The 17182-nt window shown below is 40.4% G+C and overlaps 1 protein-coding gene across 5 annotated transcripts in view; it reads left to right on the plus strand.

Annotated features, from left to right (window-relative positions):
• Positions 1–6704, plus strand: part of stard13b (StAR-related lipid transfer (START) domain containing 13b) — a 101734-nt gene extending 95030 nt beyond the window's left edge. For all 5 annotated transcript variants that reach the window (XM_053647851.1, XM_053647855.1, XM_053647853.1 and 2 more), the window contains 9 exons: positions 2498–2668; positions 2782–2941; positions 3449–3647; positions 3766–3979; positions 4290–4404; positions 4870–5106; positions 5769–5986; positions 6123–6299; positions 6448–6704. In XM_053647851.1, the coding sequence (XP_053503826.1) occupies positions 2498–2668; positions 2782–2941; positions 3449–3647; positions 3766–3979; positions 4290–4404; positions 4870–5106; positions 5769–5986; positions 6123–6299; positions 6448–6565 (1609 nt within the window). In that variant the 3' untranslated portion in view covers positions 6566–6704. The remainder of the gene's footprint in view (positions 1–2497; positions 2669–2781; positions 2942–3448; positions 3648–3765; positions 3980–4289; positions 4405–4869; positions 5107–5768; positions 5987–6122; positions 6300–6447) is intronic.
• The last annotated feature ends 10478 nt before the right edge of the window (positions 6705–17182 follow it).

Consider the following 17182-nt stretch of genomic DNA (forward strand, 5'->3'; position numbering starts at 1 on the left):
TTAATAGAACTTATTTATCTTTCTATGGATTACATTTTCTGATAATGCTTTACTTGTTTGTTTTCTTTTGATAACAAACTTGTCCCGTAGGCATTCAGCTACATTCTTAGAGAATTTTCACGCTTGAGTCCACACCCAGAACCGATTCCCAGAACCACTTGTACGTAGGGAGGGGTCATGATTGCGGGTTTTCATTTGAATACAAGAATTTCTTCTGAACCGTGGATCGATCGTGCAATTCCATATATCTCTTTTGTGCACAAAGGCTTGTAAAATGGTAGGCGCTATGTACATCCATTTGCTGTTTTTGAGTATTTTCCTTTGGTACCAACATTCAAGAGGCAACAAACAGCAATATTTGTATGTATGTCATGTCCTCTTATGGGAATACCTGCAAACAAGGAGCCATTCTCTTATAAGAAGTTTTCTAGCCATGTAGGCAGGCACCAGATGTGCATTTTTCACAGTGGTCTCAGTGTAAGCACTTACACCACAAAGGTGAGCTAATTAGTGTTGCAGTCCTATAATATTTTGGTTTTATACATCAATAACGTCTACTCCCTGGCCATAACAACCTTTTCCCCACTATCACTAAACTTGAAACAGGAAGTATAGTGTCAGGTTAAACCAACCACATAACTTAGCATGCAGCAATGACTGAAGATTGATGTAGAAGCAACCCCAAGACCACCGTTTTCAAGAGGACCAGTGATCGGTTCTCTGGACTGCTTCTGGGCTCAAAAGAGTTTTCACATGTCACCAAATGTACTGGACTCTCAGGGCAAATAGCTCCAAGTCTGGACAAAGGGAAGTGAAAACGACCTTAGAAAACATGGTTCCTCAAGGGTTCTTTGGATGGCTAAGAGTATATAGCTTTTTAAAAGGCACCTAAAGGGAAACTTTAAGGGTTCCTCCAGAAGTGATGGGGCGCTAGATGGAACCTATGTTTGGTATGATTAGGGCAAGGTGGCTTAGTGGTTAGCACGGTTGCCTCGGACAACCCCCAGGGTCGGGGGTTTGATTCCTGCCTCTGCCCTGTGTGTGCAGAGTTTGCATGTTCTCCCTGTGCTTCGGGGGTTTCCTCCAGGCACTCTGTTTTCCTCCTCCAGTCCAAAGACATGCGTTATACTCTGATCGGAATTTCCAAATTGTCCGTAGTGTGTGTGATTGTGCCCTGCGATAGGCTGGCCCCCAGTCCAGGGTGTGCCCTGGGATAGGCTCCAGGCTTCCTGCGACCCTGTGTAGGATTAGCGGTACAGAAAATGGATGAATGGATGGATGTTTAGTAATGTTTATAAACTGTTCTCAAATGTGAGTGTGGTCACAGGAAATGATTTCTGGTCCACACTTCAAGTGTCGGTAGTGGTCTGCAGCTACAATTGAATATGCGTACAAAAGAAGTGATGCACAGTATAATTGTGGGATTTGCATGAAAACAAACCCGAGATGATGATGCTGTTGAATAAAGAGCCCTGGACATTGACCCGAGTGAGAAACTGCCCTTATTCAGTGGACTGTTGCCTCATTTGAGTCTCATGATAGCCCATACACTCTTCCCATGGTGACTTATAAACTCTTTATACTTGGATTTGTACCAACACTATTTACTCTACAAATAGCTCATGTTTGCACCATACTTCACCTTCATCCGTGACTTTAATGCATGATACACACTTTAGTCTATTGTTCCACTTGTTTTTGTCTCTTAATAGTGGTAATAGTACTACACATAACCTCATGGTTTGTTTTTGTTATTTGTAATCCTGTTGTTGCACTTGGTTAGTAGGTTCCACCAATACACCTTCAAAACATAAACATAAAACACTTGGGATCAGTTTGGTTCAGTTTTTAACAATGGACATTGTCCCAAAAGCAACTTTACAGAAATATATACATACAGGATATAGATTTCAGGATATAGGATCACGCCGTTATCGGAAAATAATCAACGATGTTTTCAGTGATGTGATGTAGCCACATGCAAAGTCGATTATTTTCCAATAAAAGCATTTTATGTTCTTGTGCCTATTAAACCACAGCAATTTGGTAACTGTAACAATTTTGTATTTATCGAAGGTGACAATATCATACTTTTAATCAGCTTATAGTTACTTTTAAAGCGGTGGAATGTCCTTGAATCAATTTAGTTCCTGATATCACTTTCACTATAAACAGGTGTCCCCTCTCTTGATATGTTGCTTGTCATGTTGCCAAGAAACCGAAAATCCCTCTTAAAGTTTTAAATCTGACTGTTACAAAGCACCAAAACTGGAGACTCCTTTCATTAACGCGAGGACGTTAACATAAACCTTGCCGCCAGAGCTACTGTCAGAGCCGCTGTTATAGAAAATTGATCAGCACAATCAGAATCGAGAATTCAAGAGCGCTGTGTTGTTATTATAATGACTGGAATGTACCGTACATCTGTCTATCTGAATAAATACCACCTTTCAGAGACAACTACTTTTCTAAACATAGTTTCCTGTTCTGTATTCAGTTTGCGATGGCCGAGTTTCCAGATCTCCAACCGCCTCAGCCATTCAGTGGCTTCCCTACAGATCACCAACCAATCCGCAGGACAGCTCAGCCTGCTGCAGAGGTTCTCTCTGCTGCGGCTCACTGCCATCATGGAGAAGTACTCCATGTCTAACAAGCATGGCTGGACCTGGTGAGACTTTAGATTTGTAAAACTGTACGATTTATTAGTACGTCGGTTCTGCTGATCCCTCAGGAAGAAGAACCTATGAAGAGAAAATGTGTTCACCATTCTCTGTGATGCAGGTCAGTGCCAAAGTTCATGAAGAGGATGAAGGTTCCTGACTATAAGGATAAGAACGTGTTTGGTGTTCCCCTCATTGTGCATGTCCAGCGTTTCGGTCAGCCTCTACCTCTGGGCCTCCAGCAGGCTCTCCGCTACCTCAGGAGCCAGTGTCTCGACCAGGTTCGTCAATTCTGCATAAAGTAAACGAATCTGTCGCTTAATGCAGTTTGATCAGCTTCTACGTGCTGGAATTTAGTGTGTCCACCGGTTACATGTCAAAATATAAGCGGTAGCCTGGGAAAACCTTTCACATAGTGATAGTTCGACATTTTGTACTATATCTAGTTCTGAAATCTGTACTGTTTTCCTGCACTGAAATATGTTTCTCATTTGTATGAACCTCACCCAGAAGTCACGTTCTAGTATTTTAAAATCTGCTTACCGCCAAACGTGTAAAGGGAGAAAATCTCGTTTAAAGATTTCATGCGGCGCAGGAGCACTGCAGACAATTTGACAGACAGAATCTGATTTCAAACAGAATTGATTGGGCTCATGTCAGTTTTGATCCAAGAATGCCAGAATGACGGCACAGTGGCATCCAAGGGTTTTTTTTTTCTACCAGACCACCACACATACGCTGTATATCACCTTCTTCACCATTGATTCGGTGTCTCAAATAATCTCCAGGTGGGACTCTTCCGCAAGTCTGGAGTGAAATCTCGCATCCAGGCTCTCAGGCAGATGAACGAGAACTCTCCGGAGGATGTGAATTATGAGGACCAGTCCGCCTACGATGTGGCCGACATGGTCAAGCAGTTCTTCAGAGATCTTCCCGAGCCGCTCCTCACCAGCAAGCTGGGAGAAACTTTCCTCCATATTTACCAGTGTAAGGGAATGAACCTACATTTCCCTGTAAAATTCATTCATTTACCACTATTTTCTAATCTACAATCTATATTTCGCTCACTTGTCATGAACCTTTTGTTTTCTGTATATCTTTGTAGACGTGCCTAAGGACCAGCGGTTGCAGGCGGTCCAGGCAGCCATCATGCTGATGTCCGACGAGAACAGAGAAGTCCTGCAAACCTTGCTGTGCTTCCTCAGCGATGTCACTTCCTCTGTGCAGGAGAATCAGATGACACCCATGAATATTGCCGTGTGTTTAGCGCCCTCCCTTTTTCACCTCAATATCCTGAAGAAGGAAAACCTCTGTCCAAGGTGGGCATTCACAGAGAGCTTGAGTGACTTGGGTTACATGGGGAAAGTTCCTCGTATTCAGAGTCAGGTTGGGCAGGAAAACTTAAGTTGATCAGCCCATGGTATCAGAACTTGAGATAAGCAATGTTTCCGGTTCAGATGGAGAAGATCTCGTCTGATGTCTTCTGGGCGAAAAATAACCCCCAAATAACTTTTGATGAACGACTGCACTGCTGTCATACATTTGTATATACTTTTTTGGCCTTGAATGGCATTCCATAGTTTTTTCTAGTATATTCAGAATGAAAGCTCTGCCGCTGTTTCTTTATAGAACCATGCAGAAGAAATACGCCACTGGAAGACCTGACCAAAAGGACCTGAATGAGAACCTGGCCGCCACTCAGGGTCTGGCACATATGATCACAGAGTGCAACCGGCTATTCGAGGTGAGTCTCTCTCTCTCTCTCTCTCTCTCTCTCTCTCTCTCTCATGGCATTGATGTGTTTAGATGTGGCAAGGTCCTTGACCATTGTCGTGTTAAAAGGGGCGGGGTTTGAATGAATACTTTATCTGGAGGTATGGTTAGGAATGCTGCTATGATATCCAATCAAATCATCTCTTCCTGCTTCCTTTAACAGTTCGAGTATGCATCAGCGGCTCAACACAGAGATATTCTCATAATAATTTACCATTCAATTAAAAATTTTTATGTCAAATAACCAGCTTGTTTATAGAACTTACAACAAAAATGCCCAGTTATTTTTGTTGGGTGACATAAAAAGAATAAATTCACTATTGACGCATTCAGTATGACCTTTAAGCTAGGAAAATGAATAGACTTGACCTCGTAATGACCTGAACTTTATGTAATTTCTGGAAAATCAGTATCTCTTTGTCTCCCCCACCCTAAGATTCCCCATGAAATGGTGACGCAGTCGCGAAACTCGTACGTGGAGGCGGACCTGCAGGCCCCGACGCTGGAGGACTTGTGTAAGCAGCAGCAGCATGAGGAAGAGGAGGAGGACGAAGGCTCCTGGCCTGTGCACTTAGACTCCCGACTTCAAGTCCTGCTCAAGGAGGCGCGAGACAAAGCCAAGGGCTGGGTGTCCTGCCAAAGCTCCAATAACACCGAACTCGCATACAAGAAGGTAGTGATTGGAGACTTGGGCATGTTTGTACTGGCTTAGTGTACTGCCCTTAGGGGTCAGAGATAAGATGGTAGCTGAATAAGCAGAAATTTTTTTCACCTTCATTTCAAGTAAATTAGATAAGGGTATAGCGTATGTATAAGTCACTGTCTTTTTGGTGGTTTTGATTCACTGAATCACTGATTTTTTGGTACAAAGAAGAAGGCTAAGTATTGATTCACTGATTCGGTGAATCTCTGATTTGTTTTGTAGTCAGAGCAGGGCTATGTACTGATTCAATGATTCAACGATTCACTGATTTTGTTGGGAAGTCACAAAAAGCCTAAGTATTGATTCATTCATTTACTGAATCACTGATTTATTAGTAGTCAGAACAAGGTCGTGATTCACTGATTCAGTTTATCACTGATTGTTTGGTAAACAGTCAAGGCTAAGTATTGATTCACTGACTCACTGAATCACTTTTTTTTTGGTAAACAGAAGAAGGCTAAGTATCGATTCACTGATTCATTAAATCTCTGGGGTTTTTTGTAGTCAGATCAAAGCTATGTAATGAGTCAATGATTCACTGATTTTTTTTTAGTAGTCACATCAAGGCTCAGTATTGATTCACTGAATCACTGATCAAGGCTAAGTGTGTGAAATGTCCCGCTGGCCTGCAGGTAGGTGACGGGAACCCGTTGCGGCGCTGGCGTGTCTCAGTAGAGGTGGAAGCTCCTCCATCTGTGGTGCTGAACCGCGTACTGCGAGAGCGCCACCTGTGGGATGTGGATCTGCTGCAGTGGAGAGTGTGTGAAGTGCTGGACAAGCAGACTGAGGTCTTCCAATATGTCCTAAACCGCATGCCCCCACACCCCAGCAGGGACTTTGTAGTTCTCAGGTATGTGACAAACCACATTATTTGTGCTGTACTTCCTCTGATGTTACTGCACTGGAATTACTTGATATATTAATATATTTAAAACGACTCGTACACAGTTTTCTCCTAGTTACGTTTGCCGTGTGTTCACTCTCAGGTCGTGGAGGACAGATTTACCTCGGGGCGCATGCTCGCTCGTGTCCGTCTCCATCGAGCACGACGAGTGTCCTCTCGTAGGTGGTGTGAGGGGCGTCGTGCTCGAGTCTGGCTACCTGCTGGAGCCCTGCGGATCGGGCAAGTCTCGGCTCACACACATCTGCAGAGTGGACCTCAAGTGAGTACGCACACTGTCATCGGTCGTTTTGCTCATATTACCATATTGCATTTTTTAAACAGACAGGTCTGTTTATAAATATTAACGCATGCTAATATAGTGTGCATAGTGTAAATAAGTTCTCCCATTTCCTTCCCCATGTGTTCAGAGGCAGAACTCCAGAATGGTACAACAAAGCGTTCGGTCACCTGTGTGCCGCCGAGGCCGCCCGTATCCGCAACTCCTTCCAGCCCATCCATGCAGATGGACCAGAGACTAAAATCTGAGTCCCACGATGCCTTTCTGCATGAACGGACGTCTCTGTGAGGGACACCCAGGACCCGGGACACCCTTCAGCCAATGCTGTGACTCTTAAGATGCCCAAAGTGGAAATAAATAAATAAATAAATAAATAAATAAATAAATCAGCATCCTGCCAGTGTACCTTAGCTTTAATGTTGTTTTGCCCCTTTTGTAATATTGTATTATTTGTAATTATCATTATTCGTATTCTAATTAATTCTATTGGTACATATTTGCTGTGCACATAATCTTATACAATGTATACAACATCTAAGCTCTTAAATGCTTCTGGGAAGCATGTACGTTAATTTTTTTTGTGGTTTTTTTTTTTTTGGTTAAATCGAATGCTATATTTGATCACATGCTGCACAGTCGCATGTGTGTTCTTGTATTCTGTGTCAGTGTGTATATGTGTGTGTGTGTGTGTGTGTGTGTGTGTTCACGTGTATACGGACCTGTACAGAGTGTGTTTTATCAAAAGGCTTGTGTTAGTCCAAGCATTTGGCCGTTATATATATCTCTTGATATCTCATTTGCACTGATATCAATGTGATTTATTATGGTACACAATGTTACTCAGATGTAAGCTGGTTTTACTTGGCCTTTTTCTTTGTCGATTATTCAGTGTTTTGTCTGAGAAATTGGTGTTATTTTATTGTATTTTATTTTAACTTTGTAAAAATGAAAAAAAAAAAAAAAAATTGATGACTTGGGTTTGACTCTCTCAGACCTGCTCTTGTAGTACTGGATTACGTAGAGGACAAGTCAGAGACAATGTCTTTTTAATAAACTATACATAAATTAATTATAAATAACTGGTTATGTCTTTTTTTTTTTTTTTTTTTTTCCGTGACTTTCAGCTATCCTGTATTTCTCCCCTAATTGTTTTTTTTTTTGTTTTGTTTCTGATAAATTCTATAGAGTTTCTATAGAGATTCTATAGAATCTGCTGCATATTCAGTAATAGTTCCCCGTATTCAGACTCGGGTTACGCACATGATTAAGTCCATATTCTGGGCTTCGCGTTCAGATTATTACAGTCACCTCCATGTAAGCGGGGGAGGGAGGGGGCGGGGGAGGGGGAGCGATGACAGACGATGCGGAATGAAGAAACAGATCGTCTTTCCTTTCCTTCCTGTCAAATGCAGTATGAGCTCGTCTGGAGAATGAGAAGGTCTTGTCTTGTCCATGTAAAATTCACCCCTTGAGATTAAGATGCTGTCTCCTCCGTGTGGGGGAAAAAAAAAAAAAATCTTTCCATAGACTTTACACGGACGATACGGTTAATTTTATTAACGCTGACGTATTAATGTGTCCGATTCTGGCATCGAATAGCATTCGATACTTATTTTATAGTGTGTTCACAGCCGAAAACCTACATTTCAATGTCACGTATTGTGGTTAAGTCAAGCTGTCAGACATTGGTGCTGGACTCAACTTGATATTCCGAAAAACAATTAAGTTCAAGGACAGACTTGCGCGTACCTGAGAGACGTCTCTGGTTTACTTAAACTCCACCACACGTATGCAGATCTTGTGCAGCTCTCTGAATGGCCCTCCTGTCTATAGTGATATCTGAGGTGTGAATATCAATGCGTACGCTTTCAGTATTGAATCTTCACTCTGTGCATTTCACTAACTCCGAATACGGCCTTATGTCTCCACAGTGTATGTTTTTTTTTTGGAATCTCGTTCATTTTATTATCTCCATTTGTACGTATTATAATAGAGTGTATGCATTGGAAGTTAAAGTGTGTTTAAAAACAGTCATGTGGGAAAAAAGAGATTTATATATGTATATGTATAGTATATAGCAGTATATAGCAGTATATAAAGTATCTTCAAAATCCCAGCACACTTTTCCAAACTATAGACCGAAACGGGAATTGTTAGGAAAATATACAATATATAAAACATTAAATATATACAACCTTATAGCCACTAGCCCTGTCCAGGGTGTACCCCGCCTTGTTCCCGATGCTCCCTGGGATAGGCTCCAGGTTCCCCGTGACCCTGAAGAGGATTAAGCCGTGTAGAAGATGGATGTATGGATGGATGGATGGATGGATGGATGGATGGATGGCTTATAGCCACCAGTTTAGCGTCACACTCTTACCTCAACGTTAACTATGTCCATGACTGTATCTTATTGATTGTATAATGTTCTATTTGGGGAATTGTGCCACTGTGTAAACACATCCTGGAGTATATCCAGTGCAAAAGAAACAGAAATTGTATTTATTTATTTTTTTTTAATAACACGACGGGTTGCTAAGTGCACGGTGGCTACGTGGTTAGCATGTTTGCCTCGCACCTCCAGAGTTGGGGGTTTGATTCCCGCCCCCAGTGTCTCATACAGGGTTAGAAACCAGAAAAGCTCATCTGTTTGTCATACAGAACATCTTGACACGGTTTGAGTCGAGTGTGTGATTATATTTAGGCTCGCAGGTTTTTCACAATTGCTAAACCGTCGGTTATAAACGGATCTTATTTGAAGGCTACGTTAGCTTTGTAGCTCCACTTGGAAAAGGGTGGTAGTTGGCTGGTTTTTTGGGGGTTTTTTGGGGGGGGCAAATTATTATAAACAACTTTTTAAAAATGAGTTAATGAGTTTCTTATATCCCTAATGCCTACAGTTATTATTACTATTACTTAAGAAGGACTTAATGCTTGATTTCTTAGCAGCTGACTAGAGAGACATCAAAAGAAAAATGCTTTTACATCCCCTAGATGGCACTATTAGTCTGTCTCGGTTTTATATTCTGATCTTCGCTTCATCTGTGAAGGGATCTTTAAGGCAGGGATTACTAAAACTGTTTTAAAAGCATGCTTTATAACAATAGAAACTGAAATGGCGGTATTTTATTCATGAGTTGTACTAAAATATGTATGTATGATTTTTTATCACAGTAAACGAGTTACACATCTGCTTGTAAATTATTGATGTATCTCAGGACTGAAAAATAAGCTTTTTTTTTTTTTTTTTTTTTTAACGAGAAGGTCATTACGGATGAGTAATCCTGATGATACGGACTGGTATTTTATGCCCAATATGTAATGCAGTGCTAAACTCGGTGCATTTTTCCCCCCCATTTAAAACAGACTAACTCAGTGCCTTAGTGCACTTTGTAATACGGAGCTGCTTTGGATTAAATATTAATGATCCAGGCTCAACCTGTCAAGCGTATGACATGGAGTGTTAAACTTCTCACACTCTGAGCTTTCTGAAACATCTGTCTAGAGTGTAACACGGCCACAAGCTCACAGCTGGAGAGACAGGCGAAGAGAAGCCAATTAACTAATAACAAAAGGAGAAAGTGGGTCTCTGATCTGCCTAACTGCTAAGGTGAAGTGGAAATTAGTGCAGGGCCAATTTGGGAAGGAAACACTTACTCTCGTTCAGGCAGCCATGCCATGGCAATATTTCAACTACTCGAATGACTTCTGCTTCTTTTTTTTTGTTGTTGTTGTTTGTTTATGTTGATAAACAAAAAGCTTTGTTAAAAAAATCTGAAGTCTGTATTAATAGTTTCAGATTCAGGACTAATACATGCATCATGATCACGTTCATGTGCTCACGTTTTTATAACGGTTATGATGTTTAACACGTGTTCCTTGAGATGCTAATGAAGAAACAGGTGTGTGTGTGTGTGTGTGTGTGATTGTGTGATGTGCTGTCTGTCTCTCTGTCTGTCGGACTTTTCATGGAGATTTAAAGGCTTACTATAGAAAGTGCAGAGTGACACGTACTACATAAACAGTGATTCAGTCTGATATGTCCTTATGCTTACACACACACACACACACATACACACACACATACACACACACATGTTTGGCTTACTATCCTTGTGAGGACCTTCCATTGATGTACACACAAGGTCAAAACTGTTCCTATCCTTGTGCGGAAATTTGGCCGCCAAACAAGATATAAAAACAAGCCCACACACACAGATACACAGAAGTTTTCTTTTTACAGTTTATTCGCATTCATTAAATGAATAATTTCCCACTGATTTATTCATGTTCAGTAACCGCTTTATCCCAGTCAAGGATTTAAAAAAAAAAAAAAAAAAGCGAAAAAAAAAAACTGTTTAATTGTATTTTTTTCTTTATTAATTTTAAATTTCTCTGCTTTTGTAAATCAGTTTTAGATTTTGAAAGGAAAATTAATGAGTGTTATGTAAAGAAACAATTTTCTTAAAACTAACTAACTACTTCTACTAAAACTACTACTACTATACACTGCTACTAACAACAACAACAACAACAACAACAACAACAACAACAATAATAATGATAATAATAATAATGTGGGATTTATATAATAAACAGTATTGCTACTATGATTATCTATCGTGCTTTGATCTTCTGGTTCTACCCTGGTCAGGATTGCAGTGGGTCCGGAGTCTATCCCCAGGACCATGAGCACAAGGTGGGAATCGATTCAAGATTCAGAATTTCGATTTGTCACGTACACAATTTTATACAGTATAGAACTTGTAGTGAAATGAAAATGCTGTCATAAGTGATCAGTGCAGATGTTGTGCGTGAACAAGGAGAGATTATAAATAGGTTTAAAAAAAAATAAAAAAAAGTCAATAAAAGCACAGTCTAAGCGGAGCGACCGGGACGGCGTCGCCATCTTGGATCTTCACCCTGGAAGGGATACCAGTCCATCGCAGTGCACCATTCACACTCTAGTTTCACACCTAGGGGCAGTTCGAGTCACCGGTCCACCTATCGGCATGATTTTGGGAGGTGGGAGGAGCTGATGATCTAACTGAGGACCCAGAGTTGTGAGGCACCAACCATTAACAATACAGAGCACAACTGCACGCACACACACACACACACACACACACTCTGGACGATTTTGGAAATGACAATCAGCCTGCAATGCATGTCTTTGGACTGGGGGAGGAAACTAGAGTACCCGGAGGAAACCCCTGAAGCATGGGGAAAACACGTAAGATCCATGCATACAGGGCAAATCCGGGATTCGAACCCCTAAACCCGGAGGTGCGAGGCACACATGCTAACCACTAAGCCCCTGAGCCCCCTATTACTTCATAGTTTTATATCATTTATAAGTTTATATAATCAAAGAATAATACAATTGAATAACTTTTATTTTGGATAATTGGTGTAATTTAATTAAAGAACCGATTACTGAATGTTGACCTGGAGAATACTAACTAATTATTAAGCATTTTTATTTACTCTTCTTCTTCTTCGGTCATAATAAACACTACGTTTTCCAGTCTCTGTGTGTTGAAGCCTATATTATTATTGGTGTCAACGATGTGTATTATTTCTCCAGTGTGAAGGTGAAGGTGTGTTAGTGACGTGTGGAGGATGACAGAGCTCAGATCTCAGCCGCACATAGAGGGCGTGTTGCTGAAGCAGACAGGTCAGACCTGCACTAACTGATGGCCTTTACGACTCACTTCACAAACTCGATTCTTTCGAAAAGAGCCGGTTTAATGAATCGAAGCGAGTCAGTTTTCATTCATTAGATGTAGGGAAGCGTGTATGGATTTATTGCAGAATAAATCTTTGTCCCTTATTCACATTCATTCCTACTGTCACTCTATCTTCAGAGCAAGCATGATTTATAATGTATGACTTAGAAATAAGTTTGATTTGTTTGTGAATGGAATAGGAATAAAGCTATCACAAAATCCAGAGTCTAGCTGTCATGGTAAGAGGGATAAGCTTTATTAATATATAGTATGAACCATAATTTTGACTATTTAAAAAAAATATATATATATTTTAAACAACCATCATGTAAGAAATGAGTTTGATGGAAATGATAGTCAAATGCTTAGATTTAGAATGCATATAGACTAAAGATTGAAAAGGCTTATAAAAAAGTCATAATAATACATTATAATACGTCACATGAATTTATTCATCTTTATAAATAGTGCTTTATCCTGGTCAGAGTTTCTGTGAATCTGGAGCCTATCCTGCATGGGATACATGGCTCAAGATGACACACACACACACACACACACACACACACACACACACACACATTAACAAACATTTACATAGGGGCAATTTAGCATAGCCAATCCATATACCAGCATGTTTTTGGGAGGAAGAAGAAGAAAAACAAGAAGAAGCCTTTATTTGTCACATATACATTACATTATGGAATATATAGTTAGGAACCTTGGGGTCAGAGTGCAGTACAGCACCTGTGGAGTAGAGAGGGTTAAGACCTTGCTCATGGGCACAAACAATGGCAGCTTAGTGGTGCTTGCACTAGAACCTCCAGCCTTCTGATTGGTAACCCAGAGCTTTCAACTAGTGAGCAACCACTGCCCCAAAAAAGCATAATTAGTACATTAGAGCATAGAATGAACCATTATTTTGACTTTTATTTTTATTTATTTATTTATTTATTTTACATATACCATCATATAACATAAGAGTATGCTGGAAATGATGGTCATATACTTAGATGCTACATATAGACCAGACAAAACAGAGAACCTTAGAGGAAACCCACATGGACACAGGGATAACATGAGAAACTCCACACAGACAGGAAGCCGAGCTCAGGATTGAACCGGGGACCCTGGAGCTGTGACGGTGCAGCCCTACCCACTGCCTCTCATAATAATAATAATAATAATAATAATAATAATAATAATAATAATAATAATAATAATAATAATAGGAGTGCTTGTTTTTCTTTTGAACCAATCCATCCGATTCAGATTCAAGGGAGTCGTTCGGAAAGAACCGATTCCTTCGTGAATCGTCCATGTAGAGATTGAGTGGCGCTCAGAGAGGAAGCGCGTCCCGAGCCAACCACACACCGCACACACCGCACACGGACTCGGGTCTGTCCACATCGGCAGCGGTTCGTCTCTTATCTTAAGCCTCTGTTAGGCTGCTTCTCGAAATTTCTTCCAAGCCCGATCCGTGTCCGGAAACGGCGTGGATGGTGTCGCGCTGCCTGTAGAGACAGGTGTGGATGATGATGATGATGGCGAGTGAGACAGCGCTGTGCGCTCCGGGCCGCGGAGAGCAGCAGCAGCAGCAGCAGCAGCGCGGGGCCGCGGGCTCCGTCACGGGCGAGGCGGCTGCCTCGGGGTCGTCTGCGGGGTCTGCGTGCTCCGGCTCCGGATCCGTGCTCCTGGCGGCCGGCGTGCTGAACCCCGCGGTGCCCATCCGCAACATCAGGACGAAGTTCGCCGTGCTCGCGGGTCTCATCCGTGCCGGGGAGGTGAGCGACAGAGACATCGCGGAGACCGTGCTCAATCTGGTGAGCTGATGATCTATACAACCTACACAACCACATACACCCTACACAACCACATATACACCCTGCACAACCATACACACCCTACACAACCACATACACCCTACACAACCACATATACACCCTACACAACCACATATACACCCTGCACAACCATACACACCCTACACAACCACATACACCCTACACAACCACATATACACCCTACACAACCACATATGCACCCTACACAACCACATACACCCTACACAACCACATACACTCTACACAACCACATATACACCCTACACATCCATATACACCCTACACAACCACATATACACCCTACACATCCATATACACCCTACACAACCACATATACACCCTACACAACCATATACACCCTACACAACCACATACACCCTACACAACCACATATACACCCTACACAACTGTATACACCCTACACAACCACATATACACCCTACACAACCACATACACCCTACACAACCACCCTCACGTGCTCTCTGTGGAATGTGAAGCTTTAGTTCATTGCTCAGAGTGTAAATCCATGCACACTATAGCAATAACACACACACACACACACACACACACACACACACACACACACACTTAACGAGTGTGTCGGCCTACCAGGTCTCTTAACTTTCACACACGCTGATGCCCACAGATCACCTGCTGACCTCCAGACATCATGCAGTAACACTCACACAGCACTGTTCCTGTTACCTCTTACTTGTTTACAAGTTTATTTATTTATCATTGACTCAATGAGAAGAAAAATCAAATGCATCCTGGCTGACACACAAATCAGACTAATGTAGACACATGTTAATAAAAAGAAACTTTCATGCTCATTTATCTTTACAGTTCCCCTTACAGAAAGGTTTTCACATGTGATGATGATGATGATGATTATTATTATTATTTTACACATGTGTAATATTTTCAGGGGGCACTGTGGCTCACACCTGTGGCGCTGGGGGTTCAAACCCCGCCTCTGCCCCGAGTGTTTGGAGCTTGTGTGTTCTCCCCGTGCACTGGGAGTTTCCTCCATGTACTCTGGTTTATTCCCCCAGTAAAAACACATGCGTTGTAGGCTGATTAGTTTTTCCAAATTGTGTGATCGTGCCCTGAGATGGGTTGGCGCCCCGTCCAGGGTGTCCCCTGCCTCGTGCCCCGAGTTCCCTGGGATAGGCTCCAGTCTCCCCCGTGACCCTGTGTAGGATAAGTGGTGCAGAAAATGGCTCTATGTCATTTTTTCCATCTCATGTAGTGCAAGAGATTTTATTTTCACGTGATATTTTTTCCACATCATTAATTTATCTTCACTTTATTTTTTTTCCATATGCAGTACATGTGTTTTTGTTTTCACGTGTGTATGTATGATGATTATTATTAATTACAAATGTCATTTTCTCCCAATTCTTAATTTTCCACATGTAGTGCAGGTCATTTTATTTCCGCGTAATTGTCCCCACAACATTCATTTATTTATTTATTTTGCGTTATTTGTTTCACATGTAGAGCGTGTGTTTTTAACCATTTTTCACATGATGAACTTATTTTTTTTTACATATTATTTTTTCACATGTACGGTGTATATTTGTACTTTTCCGCATGTGAATTTTTTTACATTTACATTTAGTCATTTGGACACACTTTTAAAGAATATGTAAATCCAAAGCAACTTACCATTGAGCTAATCAAGAGAGATTTATGGGCCAGTTTGGAAATACTGGGATTCAAACTCACAGCCTTCCAATGAGTAGTTCAGAACCCTATCTGCTGAGCCACCGCTTCCCCATCACATCAAATGAATGTTTTGCTTTATAATTTCCATGTGTTTTATTCACATGATTCATATTTGTTTTATTCACATGATTCACATTTGTTTAATTCACATGATTCATATTTGTTTTATTTACATGATTCACATTTGTTTTATTCACATAATTCATATTTGTTTTATTTACATGATTCATATTTGTTTTATTTACATGATTCACATTTGTTTCATTCACATGATTCACATTTGTTTCATTCACATGATTCACATTTGTTTCATTCACATGATTCACATTTGTTTTATTCACATGAGTCACATTTGTTTTATTCACACGATTCACATTTGTTTTATTCACACGATTCACATTTGTTTTATTCACACGATTCATTTGTTTTATTCACACGATTCATATGTTTTTTTCACACGATTCATATTTGTTTTATTCACATGATTCATATTTGTATGATTCATATTTGTATGATTCACATTTGTTTTATTCACGTGATTCGCATTTGTTTTATTCACGATTCACATTTGTTTTAGTCACATGAGTCATTTGTTTAATTCACATGATTCACTTTTGTTTTATTCACACGATTCATATTTGTTTTATTCACACGATTCGTATTTGTTTTATTCACACGATTCGTATTTGTTTTATTCACACGATTCGTATTTGTTTAATTCACACGATTCGTATTTGTTTTATTCACATGATTCGTATTTGTTTAATTCACACGATTCGTATTTGTTTTATTCACATGATTCGTATTTGTTTAATTCACACGATTCACATTTGTTTTATTCACGTGATTCATATTTGTTTTATTCACGATTCACATTTGTTTTAGTCACATGAGTCATTTGTTTAATTCACATGATTCACTTTTGTTTTATTCACACGATTCACTTTTGTTTTATTCACACGATTCACTTTTGTTTTATTCACACGATTCGTATTTGTTTAATTCACACGATTCGTATTTGTTTTATTCACACAATTCACATTTGTTTTATTCACACGATTCGTATTTTGTTTTATTCATATTTGCTTTATTTTACCCATATTAACACGTGTTTACTTTTAGTCTAGGCCAATGACATGTTGAAATTGAACTTCATCACTCACACGATCGCGTGCATTAAATAAGAAACGTATGTGATTTCACCGTAGGTGTAGCTACATGGAAACAGTGCAATTAAAGCCATTCTGCTTTTTGCACACTTTATCATTTTCAATGGTATCATCTGATATTATATATCCCGGTTCAACACAGACTCAGCTAATGAGATATAATTTCACACTCCAGGTCACTGCAGTGTGACCCACTCAAGGCACAAGACTCAAACTCATGACCAGAGAAAGAGAATAGCACCAGAAACTGACGTTAATCTGATGATCAAGGCAAACATGACACTTGCTTGTTAGTGTAATATCTATGTTCTAAGTTAGTGCCCCCTCTGGCTTGCTCATTGCTCATGATTTGGCAGTGCTTAATTTGTCCTTCATGCCGTTATCAGTGCTGTAT

Source organism: Ictalurus furcatus, chromosome 17 (genome assembly GCF_023375685.1).
Source record: "Ictalurus furcatus strain D&B chromosome 17, Billie_1.0, whole genome shotgun sequence".
Classification (NCBI taxonomy): Eukaryota; Metazoa; Chordata; class Actinopteri; order Siluriformes; family Ictaluridae; genus Ictalurus; species Ictalurus furcatus.